The 13,432-nt window shown below is 39.6% G+C and overlaps 1 protein-coding gene across 3 annotated transcripts in view; it reads left to right on the top strand.

Moving 5' to 3' along the window:
• The window catches only part of dgkb (diacylglycerol kinase, beta), an 83,470-nt gene that overhangs the window by 53,715 nt on the left and 16,323 nt on the right, over nt 1-13,432 (top strand). For all 3 annotated transcript variants that reach the window (XM_071470800.1, XM_071470801.1, XM_071470799.1), the window contains one exon: nt 2,313-2,377. In XM_071470800.1, coding sequence (XP_071326901.1) covers nt 2,313-2,377 — 65 coding nt within the window. The remainder of the gene's footprint in view (nt 1-2,312; nt 2,378-13,432) is intronic.

The raw sequence follows: 13,432 nt of genomic DNA, 5'->3' as shown, positions 1-13,432 counted from the left end.
AGATGTGTAAATTAAAGGAAATTTTAGTGTCCCTGTGTAGTTTATTGCTTCAGACTTTACAATCTTTTGACGAGATAGTCTGCACACTTTACGACCAGTATATTAACAAGTTATCACTCAGACTGCATTTTTGTGTCCTTGCAGTACATCTGAAAAGACAACATGCAGGTTATTACACCAGAAAAGGCCTTTGTAAGGTTTTGCAGAGAATTTAATTCAAACTGAACATTTTATGAAGTTTATCCTACCGAAAAGACAAAACTTTAATTAAAGCAGTTTATGAAGATACATGGTTGATACTTATCAACTATAACGTAAATAAGTAATACGTCACCTGGCAATTACATGTGATCTGAATCTGGGTGCATTGTGCTGCATTTATAGCTGGTAATAATAGGCTTTCTGGCTGTTGTTATTTCATGCTTTGCTGTCCCGTGAAAGTCCAGTGTGACGATACATTTGAACATAATCCAATTGGTAATTAAATGGTTTATTTAGCTTCTGAAGAAGGTGATTTTTGACTTAAAGGATAGGCTCTAAAACAATGGTCTTGTGCCTGTATGGACACTAACACTGGGTTAATATGCTGTGAGCGCTAAAAGATGAAGAGATGGAGTTAGGTGACTGTCTAACTTGTCAGATGAACTTTCTCTCTAAAGACAAGCTATAAACCTGCACAAAATCGTGTCCTCGATGACCGCCAGTGATTTAGCGTCTGATCCTGCTGCTGTGATGATGCTGGTGTACTCCAGGACCCTGTGACATCACTAATGGGCATGTTCATTGGTGAAATAGGCTTGAAACTGTGACCAGAGAGTGCAGTGAAACAGCCTGGTGTTACTCTTTAATGAATGATTGCAATTAATTCTGGCTGAGATCAGGAGCTAATTCAAACTGGACTTTGAAACTGGACAGATTTCAGATAATTTCATCTGTTGCACAAAGCTGTTGAATCACTGATGAACTTTAAGTGGGAACACTTTGCCATGAATTCAGACTTATTTCAAACTAAAAAAACATGGCTTACCGAGCAACCGCTTCAAACCGCTCGGCTCTACTCACTCCAGCAGCGAACGGCTGCCATCTGGAGAAAACTGAAGAAAGAGTTTAACAATACAAACACGTCCAGTAGCCTGGAATCTCAAGGCAGAGCAGACCTGTGGCTGAGCTGAGAGGCTGTGGCTTCTTAATGTGGCCTGAGTCAGTACATCTGCCAACTCGTTCATCAGTCAGGCAAACATGGACAAACAAAAACTCCTAACTGCTACACTTTTATTACTCATTCCACAACATTAGTCAACCACAGATGATGACATATATGAGAGCAAAATGAAAACTCACGTAACACCAGAGACCAGTCTCAAATATATTTGAAAGTGCGAGAACAGACCACCTCTGTGCAGCATGGGTGCATTTACACTTGTAAATAATTCTCCATCTCATTTAGAAATTCCTTTAAAATCATGCAGGCTTTACTATAAATATACCTGGTTCCATAAGTTCCTGCTGAAGTACTAGATACAGTGATGCAGAGATGGTGTTAATATACTTGGTGAAGTGTATCCGTCAGTCACACCACCCTTACATGTAACATCAACTGTATCACACTACGTACTCCAATGTGGCTGTATGTTTTTCCTCAGGTCACAGAGAGAGAGAGAGAGAGAGGGAGAGAGAAAGAGAGAGAGAGAGGATCAGACAGGGTGAGAGAGAGGTCGAGAGTGAAAGAGAGAGAGGAGAGGTGGAGGAAGGGAGAGAGAAAACAACTTGGTTGCCAGGGTGTCGGCAGCATCCTGTAGGTTAGTTGGGAGCTGTGATTACTCACAATGTGTGTTTAATTAATTAGCCTGTGTGGAGACAGCGTGCTGTTCATCAGGGTTTCTGTCAATACCTCTCCATCGCAGACTCAACCCCGCTGCCTCCTCCCACACACAGCTCCTTTCATCTTATAGAAATATACTTGTCCTGCATGTAAAAGCATTGTTTACATGCAAATGATTTTATACATGCAGTGGATGTTGAGTAACTTTACATGTTAGCATCTCCAAATGCCAGCATATGACATGTTTCTAAACTGAGAATAGCACATTGTAGAGCTGCAACAGGAACTTTTCCTTACCTTTGTTGAAAAACATGCTCGCTGACTTCAGGATGAACAGTAATTTGGACTAAGAGCCCAAAAATACAGACTTTAAGTTTGAGGAGATGAGACTGACTTACAGTTGCATCATAGGCAGAAGAGATGGATGTATTTTTACAACACAATCTTAACAAACATAACCTGAAATACAGATTTGATTTTTCTCTTTCAGGATGCCTCCATTGCACATCGCTTCCACGTTATGAGAGAGAAGCATCCTGAGAAGTTTAACAGCAGGTATGTTTGTGTCTGTTTGCTTTGTTTCTGTATGGAAATGATGATGACTCAACCCAGAAGGTCTCAGCTGGTGTAGCCTCAGGGATGAGAAGCAAAGACTTAGGAAAGACCACTACAGTCAGCCATGGGTATATTTATAAATGCTACCAGTTTGTCCCAGTGGCCATCCACATGATTACAATGAGAAAATCCCCTGCAGCCCAAACAGCATCATCCCTGTAGACGGCCATTAGAAAAGATATGTCTGGAAACCTGTCTGGAAAAAAAATATACATATTATTGCATCTTGAATTTTACATTTTATTTCTCAATGGTCAAATTTAATAGGCAAGTTATCCACCTTCAGGTTTTAATGACTTGCTGCGGCTGTGGCTGTAGGTTTGTGATGAAATGTGAAGCTTTTAACACGATAGCTGAAGCTGAAGACACATATTGGTCATACCTCATGGTTAGTGAGTGAGTCTTTACATTGCTGAGATATTGAGATCATTGAAATGATTAAACAGACTAGATTGACCTCTTCAGAATATAAAGTCTCCCACCAATATGGCTGAATTTAGTACTGGTCTAGATCCAGTTAAACACCAGTTTTTAGGAGGAAATTCAAAGTTTCTATCTCTTGAGGAGAGGTGTATGTCCTGAGGATAAGGCTATGTAATCATCATGGTCCTTGAATGATGTAAATGCTTCCGCCTTTTATTTTGAAACTTATGACCATGACTTGAGTAAATCTGAGTTTTCAACCTTTAAACTTTCTAAACCTCTGCATGGCCTCTTAGTAACAACAGATGGATGTATATTCCACAGGTTAAAAGTTATAGAACAGCCTGATTTTCAAGCAGTTCAAGTCCAGTGAAAAACATGAAATGGTGCAGAGGTGAGTAGTAAACTGACCAAGGTGGAAAAAAAAGTTTAGGTCACCAAAAACTTAATATAAAAGTAATGGTTTAACTTAGAGGTTTTTTTTTTTGCAGGGAGTCAAAGTTGAAAGATGCAAACAATTTCTAACACTTGTTGATGACTCACTGTACAAATGTAATGTTGTATAAATCAGATTGAGATGAGTGAGATAAAGGCAGGTAACAAAGGAAGACAGACTGGTTTGTCAGGGGTTCATGCTACAACAAGATAATGAGCCAAAACATTGGAAGAACAGAACCAGACAGTGTCTTCACATGATGAAGACCAGCAGTGTCTCCAGACATTTTATGGAATCTTCTGCAACTGTCTGAACCATGTTTGATTGTTGTGTGTTCAGCTGCAGAATGAATAAAAAATTTAGATTAAATCTAGTAAAACAAGAAAAATTGAATGATTCTTTGTTGGAAAAATCTCCAGTTGTTTATTTGTTTTATGCTTTAATTTCAGAAACACCAAGACATTAAATTATATAAATTTAAATAACAGCCGGATAAATGCGGGTATATTAAAACATTTGAGTGGTGAGTGTAGATGCTCTGGAGCTCAGTGTGACGAATGGTCGGGCTTCGTATTTAGCGTTGGTGATTACCTTGAGGAGATGCGTTCACCTTTGGAGAAGAACAAATGTGGCATCTATGTTTCCATCAATATTTAACGTCCCCAATACGTCTCCACTAGCGCCAGGGAGTAATTGCAGGCCTAATTGAATTTGCTTGGCTAGTTTGACATTGTGGATCAGTCAGACTGATGACACACAGCCTCCTAATAATCCCATTTGTACTCATTATCATATTTTACCCTGTGCTTAGTGCAACATTTAGCCAACTATTCCTCTGCTGCTCACTGCTCGACACGTAGCTACACGGACGGAAGTGAAAGGGATTCCGACTGGCTGGTTTGAATGGTTACCGTCATTGCCACCATGTTGGAGAGACTGTGGATAACTGTACGTTATCTACCCTGAATTCCCCGATTCAACAAAGGGAGTGTTGGGTAGGTATCGTCCTGCTACCGCTCCAACATGGCGGCCCATTCTTCATCAATTTCTTCTATATAGTTTGTTAGACACAGATTCAGTCACTTTCTACATCCACATGCAGGACGCATGGACTGGCATCTCTGTTGTTTTACCCCATTTTAAGCCTTTGTGAAAAATGATTGAGATATTTTAAGAAAATTATTCTGTCTGTTATTTGAATTCAATTAATAATTCACAAGGGGGAATGGGTTTAGGATCTCTCTATTACACACTATCCTTGCCAATTCAATAATGCATGATTATAGTTTTTCAAGGTAGCATAGATTTTGTTGGATTTGTCCAAAGGGCTTGTGTCCATTGGAAGTATATTGCAGCTTATCACAGAGTCATTTTCCTGCAGCCGGAAGCTCTTTCTCAGGACCCTTAGTGACAGTGGAAGCAAAGTGCGGCTTGTCTCAAGGGGAAATATTTAATTTCACAAGTCTGCAATAAGTATGAATGAAGGGAAAGTAGAGCAACTGCAGTGTGTTTGATGAGTTTTTAAAAAGGTTCAAACATCATGAAACTCACTCAGTGCAGCAATGGAAGAGAATCATAATAACAGCAGTGGAACCCTGTTGGAAGTAAAGAGGCCCATGAACCAGAGACTTAAAAATATTCCTCACAACAACCACAATATTGATAAAAACAATAAAAGCTCTTTGCAAATGTTGCTGTAAAATCAAAATAACTTCTTATCTCTGACAATCTGCAAAATATAGATGTCAAAAGAACATTAGTTCATGTTTTCCAATAAATGCAAGTGAAAATTTAAAAGATGTTCTTATGCCCTGCAAATCGTAGGGTTACCCTGTAATTGAATTACCTTAACAACAAATGCATCAACTTCATATGTGATATTACACAGTTACATTACACCACACCATTTTTTTAAAAATTAACAGCTTTTAACAGTTACCAAGCAACCTCCTCTAGAGGTGAAATGTAACTAATTACTACCATACCTGAAACCTATCACCTATCATATATACCTGTCACATATCATCAGGATCAAATTGAGATGTACATTTTTCGCTATTTTAAATGCATGCTATTTGTATTGCAATGGATTTAATATGAATGTTTTTATGTTCCAATGTACTGAGATAACAGAATATATATATATATATATATATATGAATGAGAGAGAGAGAATGTTTTGGTTCATAATTCTTAAATTAGTTAACATCTGGATAAATAATAAATGTAAAAACTGTTTCACAGACTCAGATATCATTAAACATGAATAATTATTAGTATTTTATTAATTATTAGTATTTTACACTCTTCCTAAACCTTTATAACCACAATTGATTCTCTAACACCCTTGGCCTGCATTATACAATTAATTAAATTTTCCCATAAAAAACAAAAAAACAAAAAAAACAAACACTGTTGGCAAATAATGTATTTCATCTTTGCATCTCTTTATAAATAAAAAATACATATTAAATAATGCTTTATCAATATTTGGTGTGTTTTTATTGTTCTCACATACCCATGTAGTTTTAAACTTTGTCCTGCCAATGTAATGGTTTCAAGGTCAAAAAGAATAGTTGAATTAACACATACTAAATGTCAAATATTGAATTATTAGATTTTAATCTGACAGCAGTAATTGCTCTTTTATATCTCATATGTACCAAATCTATACATTCTGTCACTGTTTGACCTTAAAGAAACTGAATATTTAATCAGCTTTAATTACCAACCAAACAGCATCATGTAGCTTTTCTTCATTATGAAATGAGAGGATATTGTTGATGAAATGCAGGGGTCATACGCTCTCTCTCTCTCTCTCCCTCCCTCATCTCCCCCGTTCTATCCATCTTCTGTATTTGCACCTTGGGGTGATTACCAGGGTGAAGGTGTGAAGATTTGACACTCGGCAGATAGATTCATTTACTGCCACTGCCGGACCTGGAGGTGATAATGAGGTCGAGGATTAAAAGCAGACAATCAGTCGGCCCGTGACGAGGGCTGCGCTACCTCCTCCCCCACTGCCACTCCTCCGCGACCGCCTTGTTAAAATATACTACTCCCTTCACTTCACCCCCCCCCTTTTTTTTTTTTTTTTTGCTGATCTCTCATGTAATTACACACTAATCTCTGATTCAGAGGGAAGAAACAAGGAAAGAGAAGTAGAGGAAGAGAGAGAGGGTTTGGAAAATAAGAACTTTGTGCTGTTAAACTGTTTCAGTCTTTACACTTCGTTTATTTTTTATTGCCAGACGAGAATAACAATACACAAAAAAATAACAAAGTTTTTAAAAGTTTCTCTTTCTACAGTATCTGCACAGAAAGCTTGGCACCTGGTAGCCGAACACTTAAGGTGCCCCGGCTTAATTTCCAGCTGTGGACTCAGTCGTTGCTTCCTGTCGACCTCACCACTGTCGACTATCCAATAAAGGCAATAGAAAAAAAGTTGAGGAAAGATGTGATTATAGAAAATGATCTCCTAGTTATGTTATAGGTATGGGTAGGCAACTACATAGGAAGGCAGCATTAATAGTAGGTCAGTGATGGGACATGAACCCCATCAAGTTTGGATGGGCTACACGCCCACCCACCACCCTGCCCTCCACAACCTTACCCTCCACAACCTTACCCTCCACCTTGCTACAGATAAGACAAAGCACTTCCTGCATTGGCACTGATTGTTGCCACTGAACATAAATCGTGAGCTGTACAATCGTCCAATCTGAATCTGTATCATCCTCACACAAAGCATCCATATTGCCAGACAGGATCAGCTGCACTATTAAAACTTTACTTATGTGATTGTGTGATATTATCTGTGTTGTCTAGGTCATATTTTGAAAGCACAATTGGCCACCAAGCATATGGGTGTGTTCAGAAAGCCGGCTCCATTTTGGATCCAGTTCAAAGTAAAATACTCAGATTTGTGAAGCCCTGCAGCAAAACCTTTATCTTTGCTTTTATATCCTCTGTTTAGTTTAATCTGTTTTGCCTCTCACTCTGACACTACAACCACCAGCAAAGAAAAATGAAAGACTGATGACAAATACAAACTCCTGATAACCTCCTGGCGCGTCGTCTAAAATGTTCCTAAAGTCAACAAAAAAAAACAAACTGCAAAACACAGAATTTGCGGAGGTTACTCATGAAGGGGTCATTGGTTTAAATATTTACATTACTGCATGTTAAAGTAATAACTTGAGTCTTTTAACTTGGGAAGGACGGGTGCTGGACCTCAGCCATCCGCTGGTCTTACGCTGTGACCCCTGCAGATTCTGTGACCTGTAGCAACACGACGACGAGTTCACCTTCATGTAACTTAAGGAAAAGTGCATTATGCGTTCAAAACATCTGCGATTTGTTTAGTTGATGTTCAGCAACACAGCCCCCCAGTGAGCAGACGGCCTCTTCCCTCACCACAGAGTCAGGACAGGGAACGTCATGAATGTCGCAGAACATGGTTCTGCTACACAAAAGCAACTCGTCTTGCTCGAGGTTCTTGAAGATGTTTCGTGTCTCATGCAAAAAGTTTCTTCAGTTTTAAGTGACTGATCCCAGGCACTTAACCTGGACGACTGAGAGTCCTCACAGACAGACAGAATATGTGGTGCAGGCCCTGCCCCCCTTCAGCACAGCAGAATGTCCATGGTTTAGGTTTGATAGTTGATAGTTGATTGGTCATTAATCACTAAATAACAACTAAAATCGTATCATTAACATGGTTAGACGAATTATCAAGTTATCAAATTTATCTTTTGTTACACAAAGCTGTTGAAATTTGCTGAGCGAAATTAACAAACTACTTAAAAAGATTTGATACCCGATAAAATTCTATCAAGCTGTTTTAAATAATTAGACAGTGTGACATCTGTGAGGGGAAACATCTGATTTGGGACCTTTTAGCGGCAGTGTGAAAGGTGCTGTGGCTTCGCCTACAATGTTTGTTTATTCTGTGGCACCAATCATGGCACCTTGATGTTCCCATGATATTTGCTCTGCATACCCAGATCTATTTTTGGTCCTGAGACATCTAACACCGTCAGTGCACTCCTCCAGAGCCGCTCTGCCCCCCGTGCGCCCACAGGCTCTCGCTGTGCTGTGTAACCATCCTGAGTTAACCTTTCCTGAAGGCACAGGGAAGCCCAGGCATGGAGCACTCTTTAGCATAATGAGTATGTTCATCAAAGCCCTGCAATGTGCTGGATGGGGCCGCCGGATTCACCAACACACGCTCCCATCAACACACCCATGCTAATGTGTGTGTTCGCATGTACGTGTGTGTGTGTTTCCTGCCAAGCTGGGAAACGGGGCCACAGGTGATGGCGCTCTAAATTACACATGCACACACACACACACACACACACACACACACACACACACACACACACACACACACACACACACACACACACACATAAGCATGGCGGACCTCTGTAGCGGCCGCCCTCAGACCTCATTTGAGGATGAAATCGTTTATGTGACCAAAGTGTCATCTATAATTAATGATCACTTGTGTGTAATTTAGAGGGATCTCACCTGTGGCCCTGTCCCCTGCTCAGTGGGAACACACACACACACACACACACACACACACACACACACACACACACACACACATTCCAAAAAAACACATAATCTCAAATGAACACAAGAATCTGCATCAGTAGTATGGCTGAGCGATGTGGAAAAAAAACCCGTCACGATAATTTCACAGATTCACTTTAATAATAAAATGAAAATCAATTCTTTTTATTTTTTTAACATTATTTTTGATGATTATTGTGACCCCCTGACATCATTGTCAGCCATTTATTATTTAAAGGTAGAATATGTAACATTTCTGAATTAAAATTTCTAAAAACAACTAGGCCTATGTTATATATTTTGTTGAGTTGTGTACTTAGATTATCCCAAATGTGTCCAGCAATTCTCAAACTTGAAGTAATCCGTAATTTTAATCGAGGTAACTGGTCCGTTTCATTTGGTTGCCTGTCAGTGGCGTCATATCCCCTTTGTGCTGTGGTTGTCTGCCAGAAGTGGTCAAAATGTACACATTCGTACAATACACCTTCTGGACCTTGGTTGTTTTTAACAGTGTTGAGGAAGCTACTTTGAAAGCACAGCTACCAATTACTTTACTTACACATTCTAGTTAGTTTGTCCTTGAGTCCTACTGAATGTTCGTGCCAGAGTTAATGAAATTCCCACTGGGCATTCCTTATATATTGCATTCACAAGAACGTGAGCTCACCAAGACCTTGAACCTTTGACCACCCAAATCTAATCAGTTCATCCCTGAGTCCAAGTGAATGTTTGTACCAAATTTGAAGAAGTTCCCTCAAGGCGTTACTGAGATAACGTGTGCATGAGACGGGCAACTCCCGGAGGCAAAAAAACTGAAATACCCCACTATTTATGGAAAAGTGAAAGAGATCTCATCTTTCATTTTGTATATGCTGCTTAAGCATGACCATGGCAAGACTTATTTCATTTGTTTTATGGACTCATACACCCAACCCCACCCCAACCTTCTCCTAACGTGAACTCCGTCGCTCTTTTAACTACGTCATGTGACGTCCTCCTTTGCTCCTGTCATACATACTACACCCACTAGAGGTCGCCTAACAATAAAATGTAACTATGGGTTGTAATAGCTGCTGGCACAGACAACCCATGGGGTGTGTGGAAGCACATTAGAGACTGGCACCTTTCAAAAGGTAATGAAGAAAGATCACTGACTGAATTGCACTCTCACTGCAGAAAGTGAAGTCTAACTAACTTCTCCCTGCTGATGTGTTGCTGGAGGTGCCAGACCTTAGATAAACACATTTCTTAAACACCTCTCAGGCCTCGAAAACAATATGAAATCATTAATTAACAGTATTGCTTTGTTAAGTTCACATCAGGTGTCAAACAATTCCCAGAATGAATGGTTCTAGTCGCTACATTATGGTGGCGTAGTATCACAAATAAGACTTTGTTTTTTACTTGTTCAACCTGACTTGAGTTGCAGTATTACCAATTTATGTAAGTGGTTTCTAAAGAATGATGCCACAGTTTCCCACTCTAAACTCGCCAACCTTGTGTGACCAAGTTCACTCACTAGCTTTTTCTTAAACATTTCGCCTTCTCCCAAACCTTATTCGGTGACCACATACCAGTGACCAGTCCCCACAACAATTGCATAGTTTGCCACTTCAACAAATAAGCAAGTTCAGTTCATTGAAGAAAAGTGTTGAATAGGTCTAAGACATCCAGAAAAAGGTCAAGTGTCAAGCTTGAGTTTAGAACACTTTATCACAGATCACTTTTTTGGCTGAACTGTCCACAGCTTAGATATTTAAAACCCATGTTGAGAGGTTGCAAGAAGACGTTTCTTTGCTTTGAAGGTTCATGAGCGTCCATAAGCACCCCTCTCTATCTTCAAGAATTTCTTGATAGCTCATTTCTTCTGAGAGCACCTCCTCTCCTGACACACACCCTAACATGCCTAACCAGCACTTATGATGCACTTTTGGTGCACTTCTTTACTTGATCTCCTTGCACTTATTAAATAGCCGTAGTACTTAGTACTTACGCCAAGGTTTCCTACTGCACTGAAACTTTAGTGATGCCCCCCACTTGTAAGTCGCTTTGGATAAAAGTTTCTGCCAAATGAGTCCGTGTAAATGTAAAATGTTTGGGAATCCATGCTCAGGACTTGATGATCTACAGCTCAGAAGATATAGAGGTCTAGGTTGAAACTGCTCTAAATTTGATTAAAAAGTGAAGGTCTTGAAGAAGTTACATACTGGCTTTGTTTCAAGAGCATTTCAATTAATATATTTCAGACTTGCTTCACATTGAAATAAAGCCGTTTAAGTGTCTAAAAATATGTAACTTTCAGTCAGACTTTATCCTGTAAATCAACAAAATGGTTATAGAGTTATAGTTATTACATTTATTTGTAGTCACAGTCACAAGGTTGGTCCGAAATGTCATGAACTCTGGGGACTAAAAACTTACATAAAACACAAATCTGTGTAGCTTTAAATCAACTCGGTTCACCAATATGAATAAAGAATATGAGAAAAGGAAAAAATATTTTAGGACTCAAGCTTATCATTTCGCTTCATTTTAGTAGTATATGTACTTGTTCCCAAAGATGTTGGGTGTTCTATACTGGTATCAGTACTTCAAAAAAACATATTGGAATCATTGCAGTGAAACAGAGAAAAATACATTTTTCAAACTGCTTGCTGCGTCTCTGAAGGCAAGACGATGCAACTTGGGTCATTTCTCAAGCTGCCAGTCGGAGTCAGAGCGCTCCAGGCGGTGTCATGTTAAACAAAACAGTGCATTGATGCAATGCACAAAGAGTTGGTTATGTCAATGCGATATTTATCACCTCTGATCAAGAAGAAATTAGTGTGAAAATAAGGTCGTAGATCATTGTGGGTTAGATTAAGTGTCAGAGGGGAAAAAAATCAATGGGCGCTGTGCCTCGCGTTCAGTGTGGCCAGTGGAAAGTGCATCTGAAGGTGCTGTGGCCTCAGGACAGTGACGCTACACTGAAGCTTATCGCCTCTGACATCCTTTAATATGGTGACCAAGCAGCGAAGGCTTGATGAACATGGGTGTATTGTTCAGATTCAGGCTGTTTGAGCTACATTTGTCTTCCTGATGTTCAGCTCACCTGTCTCTCAACTTGTGTTGTTTTTATAAAGCTCTGTGTGTTTTTTTTTTTCCCTCTTGGCCACAAAATTTGTATTCGTCCCCTTCTCTCAGTTTCGTATTATGATTTGTTTGTGCAAATAAACGACACCTCAGCAGCTCTGGAAACCTGAGCCACTGTTTTCTTTTGGCCTGCCAGCTGTGACACTACAGCTGATCTCACTAAAGTTACCGCTAAAGTTATTATTGCAGTACGCTTTGCATTGACACACTGCAGGTAAAGTCACAGCAGAGGCATTGTGGCTACAGTGAGAATTAAAAACCTGACATGAACAGGACCCTGTTGTTTTTTTTTCTGAAAGCACAAATCACTCCCACAGGAAACATTATTAATGAACTTCTAACATGTCCTGGAAGGATACAGGAGCTAAAAGTCAGCCAACAGTTTAAGGAAATGAACACTTTATGTTCACTTTTATTGCACTTACCATAAAGTAAGGTCCTCTTTATCTAACATAAAAGTATCATCTTACTCAAATGGACTCCCTATTAATCCTGGTGTAAGCTAGCCACTGTTGAAGACGCTGCTCGCAGTCAGTCTGTCAGATGAGTCCAGTGTTTAGCATCAGTCGGCAGATAACAAACGACAATCCAATCCAGCCAATGAGATGCTCCTAATTACCTAATGAACAGGGACATGAAGTGATTTGTTGCCATGGTGCGCTTGTTAGGTTAAGTGGTGGGAATCGACAGGACAGTCAGACGTTGTCTCTTACTGTATCTGTTGTTAAAGTTGCTTCTGCTGTCCTGTAAAAAGAAGCGCAGAGCTCTCTGTTTAGGATGGTACTCTACTCATGCTGTAAAATTAAATGAGAATCACTGGAGGTTAGTAGGTTTCTTGAGTGTACAGTAGGTGTTTTTCTCAGGTAAACTCTGCCCAGCAGGTGAATGATGTAGCAGCATGGAGATTGTATTTTTTTTTCTTGGAGCCCACTGATATAAGGCCTTAAAAAAGTATTCCACTGATATAGAATTGCACTTCTATAACAGTGTTGGACTCATGCTGGACAGCTTTTAAAAAATAATCTAATTGATGCAACAGGAACAGAGATATCCTGGTTTTTATCCAACAAAATCTTCTTCCTTGTCAAAACCTGGGAACTACGTAACCCCCAATGCAAAATGTCTTTACATTGACTTTGTATGCAGCTTTGTTGACTCTAAAACTCTCTGTTCATTCAGTCTAAACATGGCTTCAGATATCAAAGGCTCTTGAACAATCAAAACCAGTTTCAATAAAGCAACAACAAAGCAAAGTCAAAGGATCCAAAGCATTTCCTATATCTGGCTCCATTCTCTCCATCAGTCACCAACCACTAGTTTTGAATATGCTTTTCAAAGTAGCCACCTTCATTTGTTTGTTTGCAAAATTGCCCAGGCACAAGTTCATGTGTTCTCCTGGGTTTTCCCTCTGGACTACTGAG

This window comes from Trachinotus anak, unplaced genomic scaffold, assembly GCF_046630095.1.
Source record: "Trachinotus anak isolate AG129_WGS33_773 ecotype Australia unplaced genomic scaffold, CSIRO_AGI_Tana_v1 ptg000032l, whole genome shotgun sequence".
Taxonomy (NCBI): domain Eukaryota; kingdom Metazoa; phylum Chordata; class Actinopteri; order Carangiformes; family Carangidae; genus Trachinotus; species Trachinotus anak.
Note: the sequence above shows the minus strand (reverse complement) of the source record. Positions and strands in the feature narration are given on the sequence as shown.